Here is a 16,015-nt window from a genome sequence, read left to right on the forward strand (position 1 = left end):
CATGGGTGCTGGCCGTAGACAATGCAGAATGGTGTATTCCTAGTAGACTTGCTGGTGTGTTTATTGTAGGAGAAGTCTGCCCATGGGAGCAGCTGCACCCAGTCATCATGCTGTTTGGAGATGAAGTGTCGTAGGTAGTTCTCCAAAATCTGGTTGATCCTCTCAACCTGACCATTAGACTGAGGATGGTAGGCAGAAGAAAAGTCCAACTTCACGCCAAGAAGTCCGCAGAGGGCTCTCCAGAACCTCGAGGTAAACTATACCCCACGATCAGACACAATATGCTGTGGCAAGCCGTGCAGGCGGAAGATGTGTTGAATAAATAACTTGGCCAACTGAGGAGCAGAAGGAAGACCGGTCAGAGGAATGAAGCGGGCCATCTTGGAAAATCGTTCCACCACCACCCAGACATCACTGCATCCTGCAGAAAGAGGCAGGTCCGTGATAAAGTCCATCGCTATATGCTGCCAGGGATCATTGTGCACAGGCAATGGCTGGAGCAGACCAGCAGGTCTGGAGTGGGTGGCCTTGTTGGCTGCACATACAGCACAGGAAGAAACAAAGTCCACAGTATCCATGGGCAGAGTGGGACACCAGAAATGACGAGCAATCAAATCCCGGGTCTTACGTAACCCCGCGTGACCTGCCAGTCTAGAGGAGTGCCCCCCAGCGGAGGATTCTTCCACCATCAGCCAGGCGCACAAAAGTCCTCCCTGGAGGAATGTCCCCGATTTGTAGGGGATTGACCGAGACAATGCAAGACGGATCAATAATGTTCTGTGGATTCTCAATGGTGTCTTCTGTCTCAAAAGACCTGGACAAGGCATCGGCCCTCACATTCTTGTCGGCCAGCGATAATGAAGCTCAAAATGAAACCTTGCAAAGAACAGTGACCATGTGGCCTGACGAGGGTTCAGCCATTGGGCCGTCTGGAGGTAGGTCAGATTCTTGTGGTCCGTAAAAATCAAGATCGGGTGAGCTGCGCCATCTAGTAGATGTCTCCACTCTTCCAGAGCCGAGTAGTTGCGTTCTGCGGAAGAGAGGAGCTTAGAGAAGTATCCGCATACCCTTGACTTGCCCTTGGGACCTCTCTGGAACAGGAGTGCACCAGCACCGACAGAGGATGCGTCCACCTCCAACGAGAACTGCAAAGAGACATCCCGATGATGGAGGATAGAAGCCGACGTGAAGGCACTCTTCAGGCTGTTGAATGCGGACTCTGCCTCGGGAGTCCACACCTTGGCGTTCACACCCTTCTTAGTAAGGTTAGAGATGGGAGAAGTCAGTGAGGAGAAGTTCGGAATAAACTGCCTGTAAAAGTTAGCAAATCCCAGAAAGCGCTGTATGGCCCTCAAGCGTTGAGGACGTGGCCACTCCAGGACAGACTTTACCTTCTCAGGGTCCATCTCGAGACCTCGATTCGAGACGATGTAGCCCAGGAAGGGTAGAGCATCCTTGTCAAATACGCACTTCTCGAACTTGGCGTACAGATGATTCTCCCTTAACCGCAGCAGAACCTGACGTACATGTCTCTGGTGCATCATAGGATCTGGGGAGAAAATCAAGATGTCATCAAGGTAGACTACAACACAAACATAGAGGAGGTCACGGAAAATGTCATTCACAAACTCCTGGAAGACTGCGGGAGCATTACACAGGTCGAAGGGCATTACTAGATACTCATCGTGTCCATCACGGGTGTTAAACGCCGTCTTCCATTCATCGCCCTGGCAAATCCGGATTAATTTGTAAGCCCCACGCAGGTCTAGTTTAGAAAAAAAATTTGCACCACATATACGGTCAAACAGTTCGGAGATCAGTGGCAACGGATATTTATTCTTCACCGTGATCTGGTTAAGACCACGGTAGTCGATGCAAGGACGAAGAGAGCCATCTTTCTTTTTGACGAAGAAGAACCCGGCTCCTGTCGGGGAGGAAAATTTTCGTATGAAGCCACTTTCTAAGTTCTCTTTCACATGGACAGAGTCTCTGGCAAGGAGAGAGGATATACCCTACCACGGGGAAGGGATGCACCAGGTATCAGTTCAATAGGGCAGTCATACGCCCGATGTGGAGGCAATGTCTCCGCCTCCCCCTTGCTGAAGACGTCCGATAAGGCAGCATAATGACCCGGCAATCCTGCCAATGACCGAGGCAGCGAAGGATGAGCCAAACGAATCCTCACCAGGCAACGACCTTGACACTCAGGGAACCACTGAAGAACCTCTCCAGAATTCCAGTCCAGGACTGGAGCATGCAGACGGAGCCAAGGCAGGCACAGCAACACAGGGTTAACAGCTTTAGGCAGGACATAGAAAGGTAGAAGTTCGGAGTGAAGAGCTTCAACTTGGAGCCTCAGCGGCTTGGTCACCACTAAAACCGGGTCTGGCAGAGGTAGTCCATTTACTGAAGCAACTGTCAACGGGCTCTCCAGGCTGATGGTGGGCAATTGTAGAAAGTCCACCAGATCTCTGCGGATAAAATTAGCAGCGAAACCAGAGTCCAGATACGCAGAGACCTGATGCGTTCTCTCGCCGGACACTATAGTCACGGGTATGGACAATTTAGACGGAAGTCCTTCTTTGCCCAAGGTCGTCACTCCAAGCAACCCTAGGTTTTGGGACTTTTGGGGACACAGGCGCACCAGATGGCCCCCAAGGCCGCAATAAAGACAGAGTCCAGATGTGAGTCTGCGTTGTCTCTCTTGGGTAGATAACTTACACTGATCCGTAATAACCGATTTCTTAGGAGGATCGACATCTGAGGACAGCAGGGTTTGCTGCAATGTAGGGACCAGACTAGGAAGGGCTCCCTCCCGTTGAACCTCTTGGAGGCGTTCACGGATCCGTAAATTGATCCGGGCAGACAGAAGGATGAGGTCATCCAGGGTAGACGGCAGATCCCGAGCAGCAAGCTCGTCTTTAATTCTGGAAGATAGTCCATGCCAAAATGCAGCCACCAGAGCCTCATTGTTCCATGCGAGCTCTCCCGCCAGGGTGCGGAAGTGGATGGCGTACTCACTCACGGAGGTGTCTCCTTGGCGCAGGTCAATCAAAGAAGCTGCTGCAGATGAGACCCGTCCAGGCTCCTCAAACACCATGCGAAAAGTCCGGAGGAAGGCATGGAAGTCACGGGTCTCTGGTCCTTGTCTCTCCCAGATAGGGTTCGCCCATGCAAGAGCCTTTCCGGTGAGGGGGGGAAATGATGAAAGCGACACTGGCACCATCAGACGAAAATGTCCTAGCATACAAGCTGAAGTGGATCTGGCATTGATTAAGAAATCCACGACAGGTACTTGCTTCTCCATCATAGCGATCAGGAAGTGGCAAAGAAACGCGTGGGTCAATACTGCCAAGAGGTGTAAACTGAGGATCCACATTGCCAGGAGGTGTAGTAGGAGGAACAGCAGCTTGTGCCTCCTGCCGACGTGCAAGAATGTTCAACGCTTGGAGGAGTTGGTCCTGCTGGGATCGGAGGTTCAGCATATCCGCTCGCATCTCCTGTGTCGTCATCATAGTCTTGAACCGGCCAGCGGGGTCCATGGCCTGAGTGTACTGTCACGAAGGGTCTGTTGACCCACTGGGCCGTACCGCCTTGGCGGTAGGGCAGCTGGCCAACAGGGCGCAGGTCACAGTCTATGATATATAGGGTACTTGTGGCAGCACGGACAGTAGCTTGGCAGGAACTAGGCAGCGGGTGGACGTCGGGCGTGGAGAATCAGGCAAGCGTGGTATCCAGCACAGCCCGACTATAGCAAGCACGGCACTAGATCGGGATACAGGTACAGGAACGGGAACAGGAACACTGGGAGCAGGAGACACTAGGGGATCATTTGCATAGACAGACTAAGGGAAACACAAGAACTAGGGGGCTGGACCCCTCTTATAGTCCAGGGTACTCACGGGTCAAAGTTCGTTCATCCAGTCCGGTGCGAGCGGCCCCTTTAAGAGCGGGCACGAGCATGCGCGCGCACCCTACGGTATCCGGCAGAGGTGAGTGGACACGAGCGCTGGTGTCTCCTGAGGAGGAGGCTGGGACCAGCGCTTGCCGACTCGTGGCTGCGGCTGTCAGGGGAAGGCCGACAGCCCGCAGCCACGGACATTACAGTACGTACCTAATAGAAAAATAATAACATAATTACTTACCTATCCCCTTCCCACGACGGGTGGAGAATCCTTCTCCTCCGGTCTGTGCTGTGAGTGACTAGGTGCAGACAGGCTCGATGACGTCACTAAATCGCGCCTGCCTGAGCCGAGCCGCTCGCGGCACAGTGAATGCTGGAGCAAGACTCCAGCATTGCACTGAACTGCATACTTGGGGGCCGTTGCGTCACCTATGGCTACACCACTGTACAGATACATATATAGGAACTTAGACACACAAATACACACACACACACACACACACACACACACACACTGGAACTTATACACACACACAAACACAGAGACTCACAGACAAATAGAGACACAAACAACAGACAGACTGAGCACTCACATCTCCTTCCACACAGGCTTCTTGCAGATCGGGCTATGGGCGGAGCTAACTGTGCCTCGGACAACACGTCCTTGCCAAATATATCTCTCTCTCTCTCTCTCTCTCTCTCAATATATAAATATATACTCACACAATATATACATGCACGTGTGATTTTATTTGAACAAAGTTGGCCTGTAGTTATGCTGTTTATTTTTTTTTTATGGGCTATGTATGAAGATGTTGCAGTTGCATTGAATAAAATGGGATTAAATATCAGTTTTTTACACTGGCTCTATCTATCTATCTATCTATCTATCTATCTATCTATCTATCTATCTATCTATCTATCTATCTATCTATCTATCTATCTATCTATCTATCTATCTATCTATCTATCTATCTGTCTATCTGTCTGTCTGTCTGTCTGTCTGTCTATCTACTCATACAATAGCTTTTTGCCCGCTGGTGTAAGATGCAATAAATTTATTAAGAGGTGCAATGCCTCTTATCTCTTATTAAGTTTGTTGCATCTTTAGCCATCTGGGCACTGTGTGAAATCTATGCCAGCTGGCATAAATTTCCGCTATAATTTATGCCAGTTTCTGCCATAAATTATAATAAATGCGTCAAGCTTCAGTGGCCCTACCCATTCCGCTAAGCGCTCTCCACTTTTTAAAAAAGTGGCGAAATTGGCGAAGGTGCCCCAAAAAGTTGCAATTTTTGCAACTGTTGAGCCATTTATTTTTTCTAGTAAATTCCCCCCTAGTGAGTGAGTTATTATGCTGTCTTATGACTAGTTTGCATACAGTATATTTGTTAATTAATACTAGTTTAGTATTAGACACAGTCAAGTATAATTACAATGTGAATGCTATAATGCTACTATAGAAGCAGGGGATGTGACTGGTATGTGACTTGTGGTAGGATGAGACCCAACACTTATCTGCTACCGACAGCCGCTAGTAGAAAGGGTATCCTAATGCATACAAATGTATACAGCTCCCATGAAGTTCAATACTATGTATTTACTGAAACTGGTGTTGTATACGCCAGCCTTAGCTATCTGCTCCGCTGGAGTAAAATGCAACAATTTTATTAGGAGGCACACGCCTCTTAATAAATCTGCCGTATTTTTCCACTTGACGTGTGGCACAACAACCGTGACCGTGCGCCACAATTGTGGCGCAATGGCCATAGTATTGCGCCATTCATTCTCCCCCTATCAGACATAAAATGAAAAATATGTACACTCACTTCACCACTCATTTTATCTCTTGCAGGTGGCTCATACAAGGTCCTGACACTGACCTGCGTTACGGCCTTTTATGCCACGTACAGTGAAGGAAATAAGTATTTGATCCCTTGCTGATTTTGTAAGTTTGCCCACTGTCAAAGGCATGAACAGTCTAGAATTTTTAGGCTAGGTTAATTTTACCAGTGAGAGATAGATTATATTTTAAAAAAAAACTGAAAATCACATAGTCAAAATTATCTATATTTATTTGCATTGTGCACAGAGAAATAAGTATTTGATCCCTTTGCCAAACAAGACTTAATACTTGGTGGCAAAACCCTTGTTGGCAAGCACAGCAGTCAGACGTTTTTTTGTAGTTGATGATGTGGTTTGCACACATGTTAGATGGAATTTTGGCCCACTCCTCTTTGCAGATCATCTGTAAATCATTAAGATTTCGAGGCTGTCGCTTGGCAACTCGGATCTTCAGCTCCCTCCATAAGTTTTCGATGGGATTAAGGTCTGGAGACTGGCTAGGCCACTCCATGACCTTAATGTGCTTCTTTTTGAGCCACTCCTTTGTTGCCTTGGCTGTATGTTTCGGGTCATTGTCGTGCTGCAAGACCCAGCCACGAGCCATTTTTAATGTCCTGGTGGAGGGAAGGAGGCTGTCACTCAGGATTTGACGGTACATGGCTCCATCCATTCTCCCATTGATGCAGTGAAGTAGTCCTGTGCCCTTAGCAGAGAAACACCCCCAAAACATAATGTTTCCACCTCCATGCTTGACAGTGGGGACGGTGTTCTTTGGGTCATAGGGAGCATTTCTTTTCCTCCAAACACGGCGAGTTGAGTTAATGCCAAAGAGCTCAATTTTAGTCTCATCTGACCACAGCACCTTCTCCCAATCACTCTCAGAATCATCCAGATGTTCATTTGGAAACTTCAGACGGGTCTGTACATGTTCCTTCTTGAGCAGGGGGACCTTGCGGGCACTGCAGGATTTTAATCCATTACGGCATAATGTGTTACCAATGGTTTTCTTGGTGACTGTGGTCCCAGCTGCCTTGAGATCATTAACAAGTTCCCCCGTGTAGTTTTCGGCTGAGCTCTCACCTTCCTCAGGATCAAGGATACTCCACGAGGAGATATTTTGCATGGAGCCCCAGATCGATGTCGATTGACAGTCATTTTGTATGTCTTCCATTTTCTTACTATTGCACCAACAGTTGTCTCCTTCTCACCCAGCGTCTTACTTATGGTTTTGTAGCCCATTCCAGCCTTGTGTAGGTCTATGAAATTGTCCCTGACATCCTTAAAAAGCTCTTTGGTCTTGCCCATGTTGTAGAGGTTAGAGTCAGACTGATTAATTGAGTCTGTGGACAGGAGTCTTTTATACAGGTGACCATTTAAGACAGCTGTCTTTAATGCAGGCACCAAGTTGATTTGGAGCGTGTAACTGGTCTGGAGGAGGCTGAACTCTTAATGGTTGGTAGGGGATCAAATACTTATTTCTTTGTGCACAATGCAAATAAATATATATAATTTTGACTATGTGATTTTCTGTTTTTTTTTAAAATATAATCTATCTCTCACTGGTAAAATTAACCTAGCCTAAAAATTCTAGACTGTTCATGTCTTTGACAGTGGGCAAACTTACAAAATCAGCAAGGGATCAAATACTTATTTCCTTCACTGTAGCTCTCATCAGTACCAGCGTCATGACCCTGTATGAGCCGCCGCACGCTTACGGAGGCTGTAGGGAGAAAAGAAGCGGTTTAATAAATTTTATTTTTGATGGGGTGGTAGTCTGATGGAGGGGTAGTGCGATCTAGGGGGGCAAGGTACGGGATCGGGGAAGGGTCTTTACCTTGCTACGTCCCACTGAGTGAAATATATGCCAGCTAGGAGCTGTCATAGATTTCCACTATAACTTACTGTAAATTATATCAAATTTTCCAGGCCGTTAAAGCCCCACCCCTTTTGTAAAGCCATATCCCCTTTCCACAAAAGTGGCAGGGCAGTGAACTGGTCAAAAACTTTTTGCAACTTTTCTATTCTAGAAAACTGGCGTAGAAAGCGATAAATTCACCTATATCTGTTTAAATTCGTATGCAGCTATCTCGCCCTAGTGGTGGCTGCCTGCAGCCAGGTTCTATCACTTATCAAATTTCAAAAATCTCAAAAAAAGCCAAATCCAAAAATTCCACTATACAGACATATTATAAAATTAATCAGCACAACGTTTTGGATCTAATTTGGCTGAGTTCTCAGTGGGGAGCAGGCGCGTTCTATTATCCCTATGATTTCTGTGTTAACTCCTGGCCATCAGTAGTAGATACAAGTAACGTACCATATTAAATATAAAAATATAAGGACAACAAACAAGCAAACAAAATACAACAAACATTGCTTTAAAACAAAAAAATTGATTCTTAAAAAAAATAAAACAAAAAAAAGCTTTCCTTTTCAGCATTTATTTTTCATATTGCTCAGACCTGTCATTTGTAGAGTCATGGACATCATTTTAGTTTTTTCTTTCCTCCACGGCTGGGCTATAAAGATGTATTTGTTCTTGATGAATGATCCTTCCTCCACCACGGCTTTCTCCAGCTGTAAATTACTTTGCTTTTCTTTCTCTATGAGCAGCTCGTGTATTACACCAATGTCAACAGTTTCCAATTGAAATCCAACCGTCTGATCAATAAAAGCATAGGAACATGATGTTCATGAATTGCACTCTTAGTAGGACACTTAGCAGCCTCCTCTTTGATTACTAATCAATCTACTGCTCCTCTCATTTAGCATATACAAATGCAATATACATAAAATGACAGTAGCACAGTATATCTACATTCTGTGCAAGCCTACATGTGGTCTAATATGGTGGAGAATTCTAATTCAGATAGGGTACCACTTGTAAGAGTCATTTAAGTATCAGTGACACATTCTATTGAATGGCATGTAAGGGATAAAAGGTTATAACATTGTCATAGTGAAATATAAAATACCTGTTCACTAGATTCTATGTAGAGAACAGAGAGACGTGATGTCAATTTTCCTGATTCCAACTTATATATATGAAATAAAGGCCCTTTTACACTGGCCAATTATCGGGCAACCGAGCGTTCACAGAACGCTCACTCCTGGTAATTGCCCTGTAAACAGGAAAACGATCAGCCGATGAACGAGCAAATGCTCGTTCATTGGCTGATAAAATCGTTTTAAATGCAGAAAATATTTTCGTTGTTGGCACCACATCGCCCTGTGTAAACAGGGAGACGTGTTGCCGACATGATAGAAATGTATGATCAAGGTAACGAGCGCTTGTCCCCATAGTAGCTCCTTGTGACAGGAGCAAACGAGCACCGATCAACGAGCTGTCTCGTTGATTGGCACTCGTTTACAAGGCCCATGTCGGGTCGTGTAAAAGTACCTTTACTGTTACCAAATTTGGTGACAAATTACCAAATCAGTCCTAATGTGTAAGTTAGGTTACAATGTTTTGTACTGATACCATTTTTTAACTGAGTTGAAAAAATGGAATTGTAATTCTATGGTGACATAAGTTACGGACTACGGAGGAAGTAGCTAGCTTCTCCTCCTACTTGAGTTTCAATAGAAATCAATAGAGCAAGCAGCAAGGAGCAAAGCTACATGGAAATAAAGGTAAGACATGGGATTTATAATAAACAAATATAGTAGTTGTATTGTATACCCTAAGAAAGTGTTTATGGCTGTTTAAAGTTACGAACCCCCTACTCAAATAAATTACAGCAAAGTGCCCCAAGGCTTTCATTATACACTGTGGTACACAATAAAAGCACAGCAATGGACATGACAGTGTGAGTACCCCCTAAAGGCATGACATGCACCTCATTAGGTATATGTAACTCAAGTTGGGAATCTAGGCCCTAGGACATATGCCCTATAATAGTTTTAGTTCCAATCTCTGAAATAAAACATATTCTACTTTACTGGACCTGATACATTTGTTTTCATCGCTCTGCCGTAAAATAATAATTGGAGAAAAGTTTAGATACTTTAGATTGATCAGAGTACCACGTGATATTTTCTATCTATTATCTTCAAGGCATCAGTTATATTTTCGATATTTATCTTGACTATAAAAATATGATTTAGGATTATTGAAGGACTAAAAGCCTCCTAATGATTAGAAAAGAAACAAACACTTTTAGCATTTACAGAAATAATGAGAAGCAATAAACTAGAAAAGCAAAGATCAAGTTTTGCTAATATTTCCCTTTGAGGCTGCAGTTGCTATGGTACCATCATCACTAGGTGTATTGTATCTAAATATAGGGTAGAATCAAAGATATCACCACATTGAGCAAGAGCTAAAAAGATTCAAGTTTCAAAGAAGAATAAGGCAAAGATAAACAAATCAATTCATCTTAAATTTTCCATAAGTTAAATTTGTTCAACGGATCATTAAAAAAAGTTAATACCATACTTTCTACTCATACATTAATCTAGCACAAGTGTCCTGTGATTGGACATGGGCAGATCTGATTATTAAAAAACGTAATGAGACTACTGAACGTTAAACTTATAGGGGTTCTCTGCTTTAGAAAACCCATTTTAAAATACCCTAATAGGGCATTCTAAGTAGGTGGGGGGGGGGGGCGGGGCAGTTCAGTTCCCTCCTCTGTTAAATGGAGTTAGAGTGGCTATAAGCAGCGTCTCTCTATGAAGGACCCAGCACGTCCTTGAATTATATGAACAGCTCATTGATTTTTATATGCACCATGCAATGCCTCATTTTCCCTGTGGTGGCACTGCAGAGGAATTGAACACCTGTGGCTGGATTCCTCAGTAGATTACAGCTGGCCACTGAGACCTCCTGTGATTAACTTACTTTTGGAGGAGCCCTCTAGATAAAAGAGATTGTAAAGAGCGGACAACCCCTTTAACATTTTTACATCTATACAACTCTAAAGAGGTAACGTAGAGTGTTTCATGGAGTAGGTTCTGGGACCATCACAGGATGTCTCATGGAGTAGTACCATCATAGTATGCACCATTGGACATCTCATAGAGTAGTACCACCACAGTACATCTCATGGAGACCATGTGCAGTACCGCTCCATTCACAAAGGGCACATTCTTGGGATCAGTGGGGGTGTCAACAGTCGGACCCCCACTGATCAGAAATGTATTAACTATCCTCTGGATAGGTAATAAATGATGATTATGGAAAAAACTGTTTAAGTGCTTTGGCACAATGGAAGAAATTTATTGAAACTGAAAAGTGGAGGAGTTGCCAATAGCAACCAGATAGACTCATTCATATTCAAAAGTTATTCTCAAGAATGAGAGCTGGGATATGATTGGTTGCTATGGGCAACTCTTTCAACTTTTCTGTGCAATGGTTTTGACAAATCTCCTTAATTGTACCTTTAGATCCTTCTCCATTTCCCAAAATCTAGACAATTCTGACCTTTTGGATCAAAACTGACCCTGTTGCTTGACCTTGTCTATTTTAAAAACTGTCCTGGAATCATGAAACAAATTCTGATTTTTATTGCTCTGAGAGTTTTGAAACATGGAGGGTTAACTTTAGTTTTTTTCTAAGTGAGACAGCCAAACATATTATATAGTTCTAAAACATGCTATCTATATTGTGCAATAACACAATAGGGGTTATTTAATTTAATCGGAGTGCTGCCCCATTTTATTCTTTATAGATAGATAGATAGATAGATAGATAGATAGATAGATAGATAGATAGATAGATATACAGTGAAGGAAATAAGTATTTGATCCCTTGCTGATTTTGTAAGTTTGCCCACTGTCAAAGACATGAACAGTCTAGAATTTTTAGGCTAGGTTAATTTTACCAGTGAGAGATAGATTATATTTAAAAAAAAAACAGAAAATCACATAGTCAAAATTATATATATTTATTTGCATTGTGCACAGAGAAATAAGTATTTGATCCCCTACCAACCATTAAGAGTTCAGCCTCCTCCAGACCAGTTACACGCGCCAAATCAACTTGGTGCCTGCATTAAAGATAGCTGTCTTACATGGTCACCTGTATAAAAGACTCCTGTCCACAAACTCAATTAATCAGTCTGACTCTAACCTCTACAACATGGGCAAGACCAAAGAGCTTTCTAAGGATGTCAGGGACAAGATCATAGACCTGCACAAGGCTGGAATGGGCTACAAAACCATAAGTAAGACGCTGGGTGAGAAGGAGACAACTGTTGGTGCAATAGTAAGAAAATGGAAGACATACAAAATGACTGTCAATCGATATCGATCTGGGGCTCCATGCAAAATCTCACCTCGTGTGGTATCCTTGGTCCTGAGGAAGGTGAGAGCTCAGCCGAAAACTACACGGGGGAACTTGTTAATGATCTCAAGGCAGCTGGGACCACAGTCACCAAGAAAACCATTGGTAACACATTACGCCGTAATGGATTAAAATCCTGCAGTGTCCGCAAGGTCCCCCTGCTCAAGAAGGCACATGTACAGGCCCGTATGAAGTTTTCAAATTAACATCTGGATGATTCTGAGAGTGATTGGGAGAAGGTGCTGTGGTCAGATGAGACTAAAATTGAGCTCTTTGGCATTAACTCAACTCGCCGTGTTTGGAGGAAGAGAAATGCTGCCTATGACCCAAAGAACACCGTCCCCACTGTCAAGCATGGTGGTGGAAACATTATGTTTTGGGGGTGTTTCTCTGCTAAGGGCACAGGACTACTTCACCGCATCAATGGGAGAATGGATGGAGCCATGTACCATCAAATCCTGAGTGACAACCTCCTTCCCTCCACCAGGACATTAAAAATGGCTCATGGCTGGGTCTTCCAGCACGACAATGACCCGAAACATACAGTCAAGGCAACAAAGGAGTGGCTCAAAAAGAAGCACATTAAGGTCATGGAGTGGCCTAGCCAGTCTCCAGACCTTAATCCCATCGAAAACTTATGGAGGGAGCTGAAGATCCGAGTTGCCAAGCGACAGCCTCGAAATCTTAATGATTTACAGATGATCTGCAAAGAGGAGTGGGCCAAAATTCCATCTAACATGTGTGCAAAACTCATCATCAACTACAAAAAACGTCTGACTGCTGTGCTTGCCAACAAGGGTTTTGCCACCAAGTATTAAGTCTTGTTTGCCAAAGGGATCAAATACTTATTTCTCTGTGCACAATGCAAATAAATATATATCATTTTGACAATGTGATTTTCTGTTTTTTTTTAAAAATATAATCTATCTCTCACTGGTAAAATTAACCTAGCCTAAAAATTCTAGACTGTTCATGTCTTTGACAGTGGGCAAACTTACAAAATCAGCAAGGGATCAAATACTTATTTCCTTCACTGTATATCTATCTATCTATCTATCTATCTATCTATCTATCTATCTATCTATCTATCTATCTATCTATCTATCTATCTATCTCATATCTATCTCATATCTATCTATCTATCTATCTATCTATCTATCTATCTATCTATCTATCTATCTATCTATCTATCTATCTATCTATCTATCTATCTATCTATTTATCATAAATTAAAACTATCGTAGGGTCACATTTATGTAAGTGCATGACTATAAGCTTACAACAAGGAAGTAACACTTATGCCTTATTCAGATGAGCGTATAACCCTGACGTGTGACAGACGTTTTTTTAACGACCGTCACACGGCTGCATATATTTCTATGGGGCTGTCCACGCGACCATTGTTTTAAAGGACCATATGAAGGGCCTGTGAAAAATTAGGACATTGTAATGACGGGGTAGGGAGACAGACAGGTGAGCCCTAATCTACCCGCCACTCAGTCCCTGCCTACTTGCAACGGCCCGTCCTAGGCGACGGCGTACAAGTGGGCGACGGTCCCTACGCTCAATAAGTGCACGACAGACAAACAGACAAGTGTACACAGAAGCTAAGGGAAATGGGGCAGTTGCCCACGGCAACACAGTGAGCAACAAGAGTAGTGAACGAGCCGAGTCAAACCAGGAGTGCACGAGGTACAAATCGCAGAGCAGGAGCGTAGTCAGTAAAGCCAGGGTCAAAAATGAAGCAAGGTCAATAATCATAGCAGGAGCAGCAGAGCCAGGAAACAGAAAAGAATCACAGGCAAAGGAGGAGCAGGAAATGCAGGTATAAATAGACAGAGGGCGGGAGCTAGCTCCGTCTGGCCAGGCTGTGATAGGCTCTCCCACTCCTCAGCCTCCCAGCCTGACTGGTAGAAGATTGTGTCACTCTCTCAGACTTAGGAGCAGGTGCAGACTGATTACCCACGGGCATCAACACGGAAGATGTGTCTGGCAGATCCTTTAGAGACCTGTTCTATTTTTGTCCATTTTCACGAATTTCTCAATAGGCTCAATGAGGGATCCCTGAAAATGGGTCCTGCACGTTTTTCATGGCCGATTTGACACGCGCTAGTTTGAATAAGGCTTTAGTCCGATAGCCAAAATGAATGTAGGAGAGGATACCCTAGCAGTTTGACTTTTATTTAAAGCAATATGAGATCGCCAACTTGCCATCATGTCATGATGTGAGTTAAACCCACATTATTTACTTTAGAGAGCAAAATTAACATCATCTGGCATTCTAAAGCGTGGTTGATTAGAAAACATCAGCATTTTCTATTCCCAAAGTCCTTGGCTGAAGATATTGCAGCTGTTTATTTCTATTTTGGTTTGTAGAGTTAAAATAATAACTTCTAGGATAAATAATATATAATATATCATTTCGGACTTTTTGCATTCTCAAGACTCTTCTTAGAGGTTCTGTCATTGCCAAGATTGCAGCTTTATTAGCAAACTATACCAGATATCTAAAGAAAATTGCACAAGAAAAGGGGAGTATATTGCATGCGCAAAACTTATTGTATTTTGTGCTTTTGATTAAATTCTTAGTCTATGCAGGAAATTTGGAGCTTTGTAACAGAAAAACTAAGCTCTGCCCACTATACTGTACATTATGATAACAGGTAGAAATGTACTTTAATTATACAGTATTAGCTATCCGTGTCCAGAGTCTTCAGAGTACTTGCTCTTGTCTAGTTGTAGCCACCAAAAGAAAATGTGCATAATTTATTTCGAATTTTAAGAGGGAAAGAGCTAATATAAAATTAAGAATATGAAGTGTATGAATGTCACAATGTTGCAGTGATTTCACCAACTTTAATGGGATAAAGCTCTTATGTGTGTGTGTGTATATATATATATATATATATATATATATATATATATTTATAATAAAAGTAGCCGTAGGTAAAGTAACAGCACCCGTACTTCAGAATAAATGAAGTGTTGGCTTAATCACCACAAAGTGAGCAACACTTCTTCATTTATCCCGAAATCCTAGTTACTTTTATTCATTTCAAGTCAAGGAGTTGATTCATACTTTGCGGTAACATGCACATGGCCTGATTTACTGTGTTATTAGGAATGCTGTGTTCTTCCTATTTAGCATCTATTATATATATATATATATATATATATATATATATATATATACATTTTGGCTGGATTTTTCCGTTGATTACTAATAAAATGTGGTCTGATTGTTATGTAAGTCACAATTATAGACAAACACAATGTAACTAAACTAATAACACACACAGTCGTACTGTTCATGTCTTATTGAGTGTCATGATCTGTGGGTATGTGGACCCACTGGGCCGTACCGCCGTAGCGGGATAGCAACTGGCCAAGCAGAGTACCAAGTAAAGTCTATAGTCCGAGCAAGAGTACCTGTGGTAGTACAGACAGTAGCGATGGCTAGGCTCAGATGGGACCTTGGCAGCAGACACCAGGTGTGATGTAACACAACACGACTCCAACTCTTTAAAGGCACAGGAACAAGGTAGCACGGGATACAGGATACAGGTAGCAGGAACGGGAACACTGGGAACAGGAAAACACTAAAGGACCATTTGCTAGACTGACATGGGAAAACACAACAACACTCAGGCAATGTGTGAAGGGGCAGGGCCCTTGTTATGGTCTAGGGTGATTAGACAATTCTAAACATGTGTGCGCACTGGCCCTTTAAAGCTGGGACTGAGCTCGCACGTGCATCCTAGTGGTAACTGCAGGCCAGGACGGCCGCATATGCTGGCATCTCCGGGAAGGAAGGCGTTGGCAGGTTGAGAGGAGTCTGCGGCCGCAGACGTTATAGTGAGCACATTGAATAAACATCCAAAGTGCAGGGAGAAAAAGTGAACCTTTAATTTGATATCCTGTAGATCTCCCTTTAGCAGCAATCATCTCTGCCAACATTTGGTGTAGCAATGAGATTTGTA

The 16,015-nt window shown here is 43.4% G+C and overlaps 1 protein-coding gene across 1 annotated transcript in view; it reads right to left on the minus strand.

Moving 5' to 3' along the window:
* Window positions 1-16,015, minus strand: part of RP1 (RP1 axonemal microtubule associated) — a 406,368-nt gene that overhangs the window by 60,326 nt on the left and 330,027 nt on the right. The window contains exon 47 of the mRNA XM_075828106.1: window positions 8,212-8,410. Coding sequence (XP_075684221.1) covers window positions 8,212-8,410 — 199 coding nt within the window. The remainder of the gene's footprint in view (window positions 1-8,211; window positions 8,411-16,015) is intronic.

Source organism: Rhinoderma darwinii, chromosome 5 (genome assembly GCF_050947455.1).
Source record: "Rhinoderma darwinii isolate aRhiDar2 chromosome 5, aRhiDar2.hap1, whole genome shotgun sequence".
In the NCBI taxonomy this organism is placed as follows: Eukaryota; Metazoa; Chordata; class Amphibia; order Anura; family Rhinodermatidae; genus Rhinoderma; species Rhinoderma darwinii.